We start from the raw sequence: 14615 nt of genomic DNA, 5'->3' as shown, positions 1-14615 counted from the left end.
GATCCTCTGAGCCACCTGTAACCTCGTATTTCCGCGATTGGTAATTTGCCCGTTAAAATGCAAATTAGGTTTTTACTCACCGATCTGCACTTGCCCAATGATTGTTAAACGCATACCACGTGTAGAATTACAGCGCTGATGTAATTTTAATTGCGGCTCCCTGTGTCACACAGGGCACACACACACGCATGTGCACATACACACGACAACAATATTTCTCCATGTGCATTAGAGCTGGTTCTACATCACGTGGAACACGTTTAGCAATCATCAGGCTTGCGCAGTGTGTAAAGACTTGATTTGTGTTTTGACAGATGGTGAATTTGTAAATTCTAAAATTTGTATCACTGTGGCTCCTGGTTTATGGCCTTCCCTTGGGTTAACTCAGACTTAAATGAGGACCTGAGTGTGGTAGTGAACATCGGGGTGAGCATGAACACGAAGCTGGCATTGATAGATGTCGCTCTTTCTTTCTTTTTATTTGGAAACACTTTCAACTCTGGGTGTGAACTTTACGCCATGGATGTGAATTATAATCGCTGGACGTGGATTCGAACTCTGGAGGTGGATTCCATTCCTGGATTTAAACTTTCCGGATACATTTGAGCAAGTGTCTGGGGTGACGAGGAATGGACACGGACCTGTGGATTAAGCAAAGAAAACACTGAATTAATAATTCATAAGACTTTCGAATTCACATGAATACCTCATCATAAAGATCGTCATCACTGTCATCGTAATCATCGTAAATGTCATCATCGTTTTCATGATCATCCTAACCATCATAATCATCACCATGGGCCTGATCATCGACCACATCGAAGCTTCGGGAATGAATGACTCGCGCGATTTGAGCTGCGTCTATTTTTTTGGGGTGCACATTGGAAAAGCGCGCGTTGCTTTGAGGGGGAGGGTAGAGGGGGGGGGCGGCGGGCTTGGGGGTGGGGGCTGGGGTGTAGGGATGGTGAATCATGTGAATCGTGTGAAGGAAAAATGCAGAATACAATTCGCACACAGTGATGGATAAACGCGTCACCACCGCCAACATCATCATAATCACCCCCCTCGTCACTGCTATTACTGCCACGTGACGTGTGCGTGTGCGTACACTGGGTCAATGCAGAGCAATATGCATACACGCAGCAATATGCAACATTCCATACACCAGCATGGACAAACACAACATACATACACGCGTACATAAATACGCACACCCTACATACATGTACAAAGACGTAAAGACAACGATCCCCTGTATAGCCTTTAACAGTCTGTTGGGGCAATTTCTGTTTGTGAGCACCTATGACGGCCGACACAGCACACGAGGGGTGGTGTGGCCAAAACCAACAGCATCATCATCCACACAACAGCATCAGCATCAATACAACAACATTACCATCAATGCAACCACATCACCGCCAACACAACTGCATCACTGTCAACATAACATCGTCACCATCCACACAGCAGCATCGCCATCATCGACACAGCAGCATCGCCACCCACACAAACGCATCACCGTCAACACAACAGCGTCAACACACAGCAGTCGCAGCAGCACCACTGCTTTCCCAACAATGGGCTGTAGTCCACACGATACCACCGAAGGTGGCACAACTTTAGTACCGATTTATTCATACGGCTAAATACGAGTGAATTACTGGATAACCCTCACTCCAAGTGGTTTTCACATACTTCACCGTTATTGACCGCATACAAATCAATTGGAACCGCTTTAGTTGATACCATCCTGGGTGGTACCGGCTAAGTCAGGGGTCTGCAACCTGCGGTTTTGGAGCAGCATGCGGCTCTTAAAGGACTGCTTCGTGACGTTATGTATGTATGCATTCACATGCATTGCGGCTCTTGAAATGTTGAGGTTTGTACCGAATTCGAAAAAAATGTCTTTTAATTTGGCTGTCCGACCCCTTGGGCTCGCATTGGGCGGCTAAATAACGTGTTGCAGGAGTCCTCTCCGATGGGCCAATAAACACGACCGCTCTCACGCTTCGCCTCGCCGTGCCCAGGCCTCCTGTGGGTTTATTCTTCATTGCTCATTGTTTTTTTCGGTAAAGTCACGTAGGTAGAAAAATAAAATAAAACAAAAAAGAATAGATATTACTTCATTTATTGTTCTACCTACGTGACTTTACAGTCACGAAAGCTTCAAATCAAGATTATTCTTCATTGTTGGAGATCCAAACAACATCGCACTCCTACTCCTGGCTTTGACATTCCTCATCGAAGACACCAGTGGTGCAAACCATCAACTGTATCAGAATTCATTATCAACATGCTGATGATGCTGTACCGCATCTCCTTGATGAATGGAAAATTAAAGAGACAAGCCATAGTAGTGCGATCGTGGCCATGCAATCCAAACCACAGACCGTACAGCAAACCCACCGTGGTCCTCTGCTCCTTCAACGGAGGAAGAGGAACATGGACACGATACGAACGAACTCCTGAAGCCCTCTCGTCGTGACCAGCAGCGGCAGCGCAGACCTCGACATTGGCATCGCGCCCCTGAACTACATCGCTGCCTATCGCAAGAATAGAACCGAGTGAAAGGTGATGATCGTCTTCGGCTTGATCAAAGCAACTCATCGCATGCAGCGTGCTGTATGGAGTATTGCACGTGTACGCACGTGTGTCCCTTGAGTCACTGAACTTCTGGATGAAGGCCTCCCCAGGATGAGTCTTTGACCGCATTTCACTGTTATTATTATTGTCCCACATGTTTACACCAGGAAGGCCTCTTCAAGTGTCATGACTGTGTCAGGGGGGTCCTGCCAAGTCTTCACAAGTAGGGTGGGGGGGCGATGATGATTGCTCCGAACTGGTTAATGTTTATACGCTGCTTGGTCATTGTGTTTTGGTGGAAGGGCGGGTGGGTGAGCAGCATCGAGAGTTGGGAACATAGAAGTACAGTATAGCCTTAACCTTACAAGGGTGAATGTTGCTGTACTGCTCTCTAACCACCTGGCACAAACTCCCGCAGTGTGAGAATCTAAACTCCTCGATTCCTGGAGAGGCACAATCCGAAGACTGCGACAAAATCCACCTGTCATGCATAGCGGTCGTGCCGCCCAAGCATTTGACCAGACTCACTCAAACACTGCTGCTTAGCTTCCGACATCTGATGAGATCGTGCGCGTTCCGAATAATTTGTAGAGTATTTTGAGCTAAATAAATAAAGGCACATTTAGACATCTGAGGTCAAAACCCGTGTGTGTGTGTTTAATTAGGTTATCTGCCGCTCTGTCTCATAATTGGTCAATAGTGTAAATGTATCCCCCGCAGCAAATCGTGTATACAAATATAACTCTTTGCGTTGGACCTCCGGATCCCTCCCCGTCTTACTCCCTCCTCCCTCCCCCGCCTCTCATTTCCACTCCCCTGTCGCCCCACCACCACGCTCTCCTCCCTCTCTCTTGCTCCTTAAAATTCCACGCGAGGCTTTGTTCTAAGGCAGCAAGCCATCACGGACATGCGGGACGTACGGACGGACACGTGAACAACAAACACACGGACACGAGCAGACCCTTGCGTAGCCATACGTAGACTGTCGGGGCAAGTGCTGTTAGCGAGCGCCTATTAAGGGATAGAAAGACAAAGGCACCCGTATAGCCTTTAACTGAATGTTGGGACAAAAGCTGCTAACGAGCATTTATTAAGGCCGGGACGGAACACGAGGTGGGTGGCCAGTACCACGCTCGGCCGCCTTTGTCTCCCCGTGTTGATGTTTATACACGCACCTGGTATACAATTAAGGTCGAGTCGACCTAGCGAAGACACAGGAACGGTGAAATATTCGCCCTCCCTTTTTATTCGTGATTGGGAATCGAATTCGGGTCGCCGGGTTCGTACCGAGCTCGCGCAGACATCCACAAAAATACAGGCAACAGAAGGCCCCTGTCGTCTGTATTTGGCGGTGACATCACCACGCGAGCTTGTGCCAGGCTAGGTGCATCTGGAGGCCACACACCAACCCACTCACAAATACAACAAAGACAAATGTCCCCCAGTATAGCCTTTACAGTCTTTTGGAGCAAGTGCTGTTCGCGAAGGCAAAGCACACGAGGGGGTGGGTAGCCAGCACCACGCCCGGCCGCCTTTGTCTCCCCAGGTACTCATTTTAGGCTGAGTCGACCTAAAAGAGGCCCAGGACCGGTTCTGATAATCGTCACTGGTGTTGGTCGTGAGCGGGAATCGAACTGGGGTCGCCAGGTCCGCAGCGCGCTCGCCGCTACACACAAATACCACTTAACAAATACTCACATTATTAGTGAAAGTATTATTTTCGCATTGTGGTGTTTGTAGTAACCATACTGGCACGGGTCCATAGTCTAGGGCAGGGGGCGGCAACCAAAATAGCAAGAGACATTTTTTTCGAATTCGGTAAAAACACTGAATATTTCAAGAGCCGCAATGCATGTTGAATACGAGACGGTTTTTAATAAATAACGCCACGAAGCAGTGCTTAAAGAGCCGCAGGTTACCAGCCCCCCGGTCTAGTGGTGGTGGTACGGTCTATATTCATGACTAAAATATGTAGCGTGGAAATATGAAACAATCCAGTCGATGTGTGTTTAGGGAAGTGTTGTGTGTGTGTTTTAGGGCTGAACGATTTGGGGAAAATATCTAATTGCGATTTTTCTGACATTGCGATTGCAATTTGATTTGCGATTAAATTTTTTAAAGTCAAGCTTCAGTTCAATATTCACTGTGTAATAGATTTAAAACATGTGCTGGAGCATTACCACATGATACCATCAAAATATAAACTGCTCTCTATATATTCTAATGCAAGGATGAGAACTTAAAACATATTAATTGCTTCCAACATGTATTTATTAGTTTAACACGTCGGCTTTCGCGACCAATATCATCCATAATAGAGGTTTTTGGGTTAGATTGCATAAATATATAGATGTGTCGTTAACACCCGCTACCACCCAATCAACAGGGCATTGAATACCAAAACCAAATTAAATAACAAGAGCATTGAAACTGCCCAAGTAATTAAAACGATCAAAATACTGTACATTGCGGGAGTAACTGATACACTAGCCAGATGTTTGGAAAAACAAAACATCTGAGTCAGATTTGGCACGGTACATAAAATACATAATGTAATATCTGGTAAAAAATATGTATTACCGAAGCTATCAACAGAAGGTGTGTACAGGATTAACTGCACGTGTGGTAAATGTTATGTTGGGCAAACAGGACACTCAATTGAAGTTTTGTGCAAAACTAGCTACTACTTGCCAAGACTAATTAGATAATCTATCGAAATTGAAAGAAATCAAAATAACTTTAACCGTTCGGATAGCTACCGCCTTAGTGCTGCGTGGAAGCGAATCATCAAATAATACATTATTTTAATGCATGCCTACAAAGGGCAGCGTACTTCAATAGGGATTACCGTTGGTCGGGCTATCTTAATGAACACGATAGACAGGAAGGACAAGCTCAAAGGGCTCGCATAATGCACATGCATCATGTACGTTGCCTCAGTAATCCCCCGGCCCCCACATTGTGCAAGAGCGCAGCTGCTTGGTCAACACATCTACGTCTCCATTAAAGGAACGAAACAGGAGGACTTCTCCACAAATCTGGCTGTCGCCTGATGAAGCTAGTTGTAGTTACTGGCGAAACGTTGTACTTGGTTTGTAAATGTTGTGGCTTGGCTCTCCAACACACCGGTTAGTGCTGTACTAGTGAAGAATTGGCACGTTCTGTTTACGTGACAACCCTTAGTAGTTGTCTGTGTCGGGTGGTGGCGGGTTTTAACGACACATTTATATATTTACGCGATTTAACCCAAAAACCTCTATTATGGATGTATTTATTAAAACATTTTATTGAAATAAAACAATCATACATAGAACAATAACATTTTGATTTAAAGCTTTCGTGACTGCAGGGATTCATATTCTTGGTTCTTTATAATATTAATATATATTAACATTTTATTATTTCCCTTCTACGTGACTTTACCGAACCAAGAATACATAGAACAATTGTTAAGTTAAATAAATAAAGTTCTACTAATCAAAAATAAAACAATTCCAATAAGAAAAATGACTTTTCAAATCGCAAAAAATCGCAGCCTTTGCGATTTGCTCATCGCATTTTCAAATTGCGATTTCAATTTGAAATCGATTAATCGTTCAGCCCCAGTGTGTTGTCACTGTGAGGAGGTTCGTGAAAGACGCCGCTGGGGAGTTGGAAGCAATCGCCCTCCAGCACCAACGGAGGGAGGGCAGAGGAGCGATGCTCACAATGAGCGCAGCGGCGAGCGGCTAAAACGAAGAGTTGGCACAGCAGGGAGCGCAGTTGGTCCACCTACCAGCCATCTCAGTCAACCCACGGAACCTGGGTGTGTTTCGTGACCTCCTGCCAGAGGGCTTTTGACACTTCACGTGGCCTCAACGTGCATCTGGCCTGCCACAAGCGTCGTGGTTGAGTGCACCGCCACTGAGTGAACGGCGGTTGTCAGTGATCTGTAATGCTGCACTGCCCTCTGCTGACAAATACTTGCATTTGATCATCTACAATTATGTCACACACGGGGGGTTTTCGTGTGCTCCGAAGGGCCATTGCCCGAAATGTCTTCCATTGTATAGTTTTCCTTTTGATGGCCAGTTTTTTTTAAATCGACGAATGCGTTTAGTTTTACTTAATTGTGCTTGTGCACCGCTGCCAACGCAGCAACATCACCAAACTGTTTGATATAAAATCTGTTCAATAAGTGGCGGTATTGGCCAGTTATTGCAATGAGTCTCTCTACTGACGAATCCCCAATGAGACTTCCTAAACAAAGTAGCTGTGCAAGACATATCACGTCAGTCAATCAGCGTGATCATTAAGACTAAGCCAGAGAATACGGGACCCATACGTTTCGTTCAACCTATTCATCTCATCAGTCAAGTGGCTTTCTGTGATTCAGTGCATATTTTCATAAGCATTTGGTTAATAATACAAACTGTGCACCAGTTTCGACACTCGATATCTCAGCAGCAGTCAGGTTTGGAGGCATTGCTTATTGATTTTGTTCCTCAACACGATTGACAAGAATCTGCTTTTTGTCACTCAGCCCATTTCATCAGCCAGGATCCATCCCCTGCTGAAGGCTTCCCCATGCCAAAACCATCTCTCAGGGTCCAGCAATGTAACAATCTCCATCTACGTGGTAGACGTTCCCTTGGGCGTCTTCACTCGTTTGGCTGCCACTCCAGAGTTAGTCTCGACCATCGGCAACCATCCCTTCCAGTGATGTGTCATGCCCAGGCCAACTTAATTTTATTCACTAAGACAATGGAGAAAAATAGGGGAAAAGTGGGCAAAGAAGTACGATGGAGAGATGCATGCTTGCGATTAAAAAGTGAACTCACAGATCGGACAACACGCGCAAGTTCAGAGACATCAGGAAGTAACTTACGTAGTTTTTATTCATTTCACGTTAATATGCTCAAATGCATCGCCAACATTCAACAGTGTGTGTGGGAAAAGCCTTCAGACATGTTAAGTTTAATGCACATTTAAACAAATGACTTTGGGGGTGGGGGGGGCAAGGAATAAAAAAAAACGCTTCAGTAAGTTATCCAGAGGTCACTCACATTAACGAAGTGACCATCACTCTCTAATGTGCTGTCGGGTTGTACCGCGTGTTGTCTCGGCAACGATGTCCAACTCTTTGCTCCGCGTGCTGGGAGCTCCTCTCGGAAACGGAATTGGTTTCGCTCCACGAACACTAAAACACATCGGAGAGCTACACGGCACGACCGCGAAAACCTACGCAGGAGCGCTCACCACGTCGCCTGCGGTAGACTATACAGCGTTGCACGCCCCCATTGGCTAGAGTCCCTGGGTATAGTCTAGTGGCCACCACTCGGCACCGTCCCCAGTATTCACCACTCCTGCCAACAGGTCTCAAGCTAAGAGAGTGGTCAGTCACGACAAACATTGCCCAGGTGGCTGGTAGACTTGGGTGGGCGGCACGTGGCACATAGCAGCCACAGCCCATAATAGTGAGAGGTATGCTGGATGCGGTGACGAATGTTGATATACTGTGTGGGTCACCAATCTGGACTTGGATGATATTTAGCGCCAGTCACCACACAAAACTGAAAATCCCTCACTTATCCCAATTGAAATGAATGCCAATTCTAATAGAAGTCTGCCGCTCTGAAAAATAGTGTACCAGCCAAATGGTAGTACGAACCATGATTGTGCTAATAAACACACGCAAACTAACCCACCAATTTCCATGCCCTGTGAGCGCCAAACACAAATATAATTGGCTCTGGCAGTATTTTTATGAGTTGCGGTGATTTTAACAAAAGCGCCAGGACTTTTTTGTATTTCATATTTCCATCTCTTTATGTTATACTATTATAATTTTACTTCGCTCTGTATGACCCATCATTGTTTGGCAAAAGCAGAATGCAAGAATGCTTTTCCCAAAATGGAGGCGTGGGCACAGGTAACTCGGGACAGTGGTGTGAGGTCACATACCCCGTCTCACAAAATTGACAAACTATTCACACCAGCAGGCAATGTAGTGTCCACAAAGACTGCATCCCCCTCACCTTCTCCCCCGCTATTCCTGCTCCCCCGCCCCCCACAACAACTTCGTGATCAACATCAATACGTCACGACACGGGTGTACGGGGGATGTGACGGTGTTAGTAGTGAGTTACACGCGCCTTGTGCTCTCGCCCACGGTCTCCCCGCACCATGTTGTTTTATAACTCGCGCTGCTGTTACTTAATAGCGGGCGACCGGGGCGATTGCGTGCGTGAAAAACGTGCAGCTCTCCCACGCGAAACCTCGCCCCACCTTGCATGCTCCACCAGTGTCATCTGCTAGACCCTCCTCCATACATCCCTCCAGCTCAGCTCAACATGTTCCACCTCAATACGTTCCGGCTAATTCATCTGCCTAAACACGTTTCATCTCCTAAATCCACCTCGGGACGTTAAACATCCTTCGCCTACCTCAACGTGTTCCATCCTTTTCACGCACTTCCAACACGTTCCACATCCATTCATTACGATGCGTTCCACTCAATCGCTGCACCTCACCACGCTCCACGGTGACACACGCAACTCGTCACGTGGCACAACTTCACGCGCGACACCAAATCCACCTTCTCCCATCGCTACCGCTCACCCTCCATCGCTCATCGACCTCCCCTCCCGGCTCCCCTCACCTCCTGCCTCTCCCACCTCACCGACCCCCTCGCCGTTGGCGCATCACGGCTACAGGAGGCGACGCACGGCGAGGAGCGAGTCGGCGCAGACCTTGAGCAGGGCACACAGCTGGGTGCTGCCCTCCACCGAGGCGGTGTGCTGCAGCTCGCGCGATGCCCACGCCATCTTGCACACGAGCACCGCCTCGGCCTCCTCCACGCCCCGTCGGGCGACAGTCCGCGACACGGCGCCACCGCTGCCGGAACCGTCACGCCCACCCGGGCGGGACAGGCCGGTTGACTGGGTTGGGGGTGGGGTGGGGGTGGGGTGAGGGTGGGGTCAGAGTGGGGTTGGGGTGGGATGAGAAGCACACGTGCGTAAATTACATAATCAAACACGCGTTTGCCTGCAAGCATACTAGCTCACACACATGTGCATGTGTTGAGTAGTTCTACTCCTCTACACATGTGAACACAAACACATGATCAGGGCCGAGATGGATTTGTGATATCACAGGAGATAGCCTTCATCCAAAAGTGGATTACTCATGCCTAATGATGATGATGGCTGAAATGTCCAACAATAAAAACGAAGTTCAGCAATGTACACATCTGTTGGAGCATACAGTGTCTGATAAGCACCATGTGATTTTAACATTCGCCCGTGCCAATACATGCATTTAATATAAAATCACATTGCATTATATTATCTATGAATTGAAAATAAATCATTGGATCAGAAGCCAATTGTCCATTGATTATCGTATAACTACCCTAGTTGCTTGTGAGTACGTGGGTGAGTGAGCTCACCGATGTGAGGCCCGACAAGGTGCTGGAGAGAGTGGTCAGGGGGGCTGTGGCCCCCACAGGACCCCCCCCTTGCCCAGCCGAGAGGCCAGGGCGGACGTCGGGCACGGCGAGCCCTGCCGGTTCGGCGCGGGGCCCCGCGGGACGGGCCCCGCGCTCCTCTGCGCCGTCAATGCCGGCGTCCCCCTCCATTTCTGTCGTTGCCGCCGCTGCTGCCGCCGCCACCTTAATGCGGCGCTCGCGCACCTGGGACAACGCGGCCTGAGGGTTCAGGGCTGCGCAGCAAGCGGGAGCATGTGGGCACGTACAGACACACGCGGATAGTCACGTGAACACCCAGAGGTGGAGGGACACACAAGCACACCATTGAGAGGTTGGCTACTGAAGATGCGTTGGTTCTTCACGAAAATTCGATTCTCACGATGAATGCATTGAACTACGCACAATATGTTCTACATATTTGTACCATTATAGATACTAAATGCCCCACAAAGGCAAAATAAATCGATACGTAATTCAAACCATCACCCCGAATAATTAATCATTCAGAGGCATTCGTCAACACCTTATCACCATCGTCACTGAAGCCTTAGGTAGAGTACCTGGGTTGTCTTTATCGACGTCCGAGTCCAACTCCATGCACGCAACGCAGTAGTTCTTCCGCTGCCTGTCCTGCAGCAGGATCGTCTGATATGGGGCAAGGGGGGGCGGGGGAAGTAAAACAGACACCAGCATCAGCACAGCAAATTAAAAAGTCGCTCCACCTACACTGACCGTTGCAGCCACTACCACACGATCAAAGTGTTCTTTCCATCATGTTATACACATTTAACAATCATCAAGCAAGTGAGGTGCGTAACAATTTGATATGCATTTTTGCAGAGAAGATTCTGATCAACGTGGCTGTCGGAAGGACTGGAAGCTTGGGGAAAATCCCCTACATAAAAAAAACACAAATGGAACGCCGGTCACGCATCGCCCAACCAACTGCAACTGCCTCTGCTCACCCCGCACTCATCGCAGCTCTCGCCCAGCATCTTGTATCCCTTGAGGAGGTATTCGCCCATGATCTTGCTGATCTTGTCCTGCCGTTCGCGTCGAGCAGTCATCACCTTCATCTCCGCCTCGCTCGGAGGTTCCCAAGGCCCCTCGGCCAGCTCCGCTGCACGCACAGGCACAGCGTGCACGCGTAGAAATGACAGCCGCCCGCTCACAATTAGCATCTCTATTTCGATTTAAAGCTTTCGTGACTGCAGGGATTCATCTTCTTGGTTCTTTCGGTAAAGTCACGTAGAAGGGAAATAATAAAATAATAAAAATTAAATAATTTTTATGTTTCGATTTAAAGCTTTCGTGACTGCAGGGATTCATCTTCTTGGTTCTTTCGGTAAAGTCACGTAGAATGGAAATAATAAAATAATAAAAATAAAACATCGTAAAATAATTCTCACGACGTTTCGGCCACAACGCAAGCAGCCGTCCTCAGGCGGAGAGCAGATCTGTCGAGTATATTTTATTATGTTTTTTTATTATTATTTTATTATTTCCATTCTACGTGACTTTACCAAAAGAACCAAGAAGAATTAGCATCTCATTATAGCAGGGCTCCTTGAAATGGAATCCCTGTAAGAACTAGATTTAGGTATTGCAGTCGCACATGCTGTATGCGTATGCAACGTATCTGTGTATATAGTTAGACTAAAATAAAAGTCACGACGTTTCGGAGGCAACACAAGTCTCCGTCATCAGGTGGGACCGTCACAGCCAGATTAGCTTGATGCAGCTAATCTGGCTGTGACGGTCCCACCTGATGACGGAGACTTGTGTTGCCTCCGAAACGTCGTGACTTTTATTTTATTTTATTTTTTTTATTAATTTTGATGTTTTACCTACGTGACTTTACCGAAAAAACCTAAGAATATGAATCCTTGCAGTCACGAAAGATTCAAATCTAAAAAAAAAAACAGTTAGACTAGTTTATGTATTTGTGATTGAATATAATGATTTCTTTGCGATAATAGATCCCTTTACGCAGGGTCGTCTCTGAATAGTTCACACGCGTTAAGCGACTCGTATCTCATCTCAAACATTTGAAAGGGCACGCCGAGTAGCGGCTGTCTCTCTCCAGACACAGGTGATTCAGCACCAGGCCTCCAAGCGGGCCTTCGTATAGCAGTAGAGAGCCACTGTTCCTTTGTGTCATCCACATTGAATTATTTTGCGGGTAGTTTTTGAATGCCAATTTTTGGACCAATGACTCCACATCCGTACGCTGTGCGAGCAATGGGGGTTATGAGACCATACGTCACCACGCTGGTCGGTGCGGATTTGTAAAGGTTGGTGAACACAGACGGGGAAACACACAAGTACCGTGCAACAAATGGATGTCGCGCACTGCTGCCCACGACGCATTGTAATAACCCCTCTAAAAATAATACACATTTATAACGCGCACAATATTTAACAGACATAAACGACCGTGACTCTGAAGCGTTGAGTTGTCGTTCGACTGCTGGGCGGGACAGATGTTACGGGGGGGGGGGGGGGGGACTTTAAATGACACTTAAAAGTCGGTGTAGATTGAACGTTGCTGTGAATTTGCAGCGTGAGGATGATGATGATGGTGGCGTTCCAGGTTAGACCTCGCTTGGCTTGCGACTTCTGCCGAAACCGCACGCACTTCTGGCTATTTGGTCAAAGGTACACAACTTGGATAAACCGTGCACATGAGCACACAGACGTGCACCCACACGCTACAATAAGGCCAGAAACAACAAGTCATTTATCTACATATACACTGCATTCGACACATTACGCTTGTAAATTACGCATTGCGGTTACGCAAATGTTGCATTTATAGACAGCGTGCGTTTGTTTATTTAATTGCGTTTGGTCTCGCTTAGCAACGCTCTTAGGCCCGAAGGCGCGCGGGCCGAAGCCTCGGTCCCGCCTGGTTCCCGCCCTGGGTCACCCCTCACTACCCACGGCCGCCGCCTCTAGTCGAGCCCGGGGTGGAGGCGCGGTGAGACCGGGCCTCGCAAGTATGCGACGCATTAAATGAATTTAACGCGAAATCAAAACACATTTTTGGTTTCATCTCATTTTTTTAAACCGCACAAAGCGCACGAACATTCTTCAGACGCCGTACCGGAGTTCACCGCCATCTCGAGCCGTGGAATCTTTGCCACAGAGGAACTAATGGCGAGTTTGAAATGAAGCGACCAAGCGTTGTCGGGATGACGCGGGCTGGGGTGGGGGTGAAGGTGGGGGGCTTACGGAGGCTCGCGAGGCTGCAACGTCAAAATAAAACGCGATTCGATTTTTCTACCCGCCGCCCCACCCACGGTTATGGGGGATCGATGGTGTTGGCTGAACCAATGGGGGGAGAGGGGCGGTCCAGGCGGCTTGGGCTGATGAGGCATTGAATGTCGAAACCGGTCCAGAGTTTGCTTTGCGTTGATGAATCGATCTTATCCTGATTTTGCTGATGAATTGTGTAACAATTGTTTTTGTTCTTTAGGTAGTGTTATTTTATAATGGCTTATGCCTCAAAAGTACAGAAAGTGGCTATTATTACCCACAAACTTTGCTTTTGTGACCATGACACAAAAGCAAAGTTACTAATCCACTCCATTAATAACACTGTGTAACAAACATTTGTTTGTCCCTGGGTAGTAAGTGTTAATTCCTAATTGCTTATGCCTCAAAAGTCCAGACAATGGCTATTATTCCACACAAACTTTGCTTTTGTGACCAGAACAGTGATATTTTTAAATGTACCTATTTTCAACGAAAAAACGCGGTGTGCATTTGTGTCATTCCTTCACGTAAAGTCCAGGTCACAAAAGCAAAGTTTGTGGGGAATAATAGCCATTTTCTATACTTTTGAGGCATACCAAATTAGAAAAATAACACTTACTGCCCAGAAACAAAAATCGTGTTGCATAGAGATATCAAAGTTGGTCTGGAATTGACTTGTGTTAATGAAGCGATCCTATAACGTCTGATTCTGCTGATGAGACACTCAATGTCGAAACCAGTCCAGAATTTGCTGTACGTTGATACACCGATCTTATAAAGCCTGTTCCTGCTGATGACACACTGGATCTCAAAGCTGGTCTAGAGTTTATTTGTGTTAATGAAGCGATCCTATAAAGCCTGTTCCTGCTGATGACACACTGGATCTCAAAGCTGGTATAGAGTTTATTTGTGTTAATGAAGCGATCCTATAAAGCCTGTTCCTGCTGATGAGACACTGGATCTCAAAGCTGGTCTAGAGTTTATTTGTGTTAATGAAGCGATCCTATAAAGCCTGTTCCTGCTGATGACACACTGGATCTCAAAGCTGGTCTAGAATTTACTTGTGTTAATGAAGCGATCCTATAAAGCCTGTTCCTGCTGATGACACACTGGATCTCAAAGCTGGTCTAGAGTTTATTTGTGTTAATGAAGCGATCCTATAAAGCCTGTTCCTGCTGATGAGACACTGGATCTCAAAGCTGGTCTAGAGTTTATTTGTGTTAATGAAGCGATCCTATAAAGCCTGTTCCTGCTGATGAGACACTGGATCTCAAAGCTGGTCTAGAGTTTATTTGTGTTAATGAAG

General features: G+C 46.9%; 1 protein-coding gene across 1 annotated transcript; it reads right to left on the bottom strand.

Annotated features, from left to right (window-relative positions):
* Positions 1-7442: 7442 nt before the first annotated feature.
* ZNRD2 (zinc ribbon domain containing 2) lies at positions 7443-13291 on the bottom strand. Its single transcript, XM_078868153.1, has 5 exons — positions 13158-13291; positions 11017-11171; positions 10612-10696; positions 10013-10284; positions 7443-9503 (listed from the first exon to the last, which is right to left on the bottom strand). Exons 1-5 carry the CDS (start codon positions 13171-13173, stop codon positions 9273-9275), a joined length of 759 nt encoding a protein of 252 aa, XP_078724279.1. The 5' UTR covers positions 13174-13291; the 3' UTR covers positions 7443-9272.
* Positions 13292-14615: the final 1324 nt, after the last annotated feature.

This window comes from Lampetra fluviatilis, chromosome 25 (genome assembly GCF_964198595.1).
Source record: "Lampetra fluviatilis chromosome 25, kcLamFluv1.1, whole genome shotgun sequence".
NCBI classification, from domain to species: Eukaryota; Metazoa; Chordata; class Hyperoartia; order Petromyzontiformes; family Petromyzontidae; genus Lampetra; species Lampetra fluviatilis.
The sequence above is the reverse complement of the archived record's forward strand: the minus strand, read 5'-3'. Positions and strand labels throughout refer to the sequence as shown.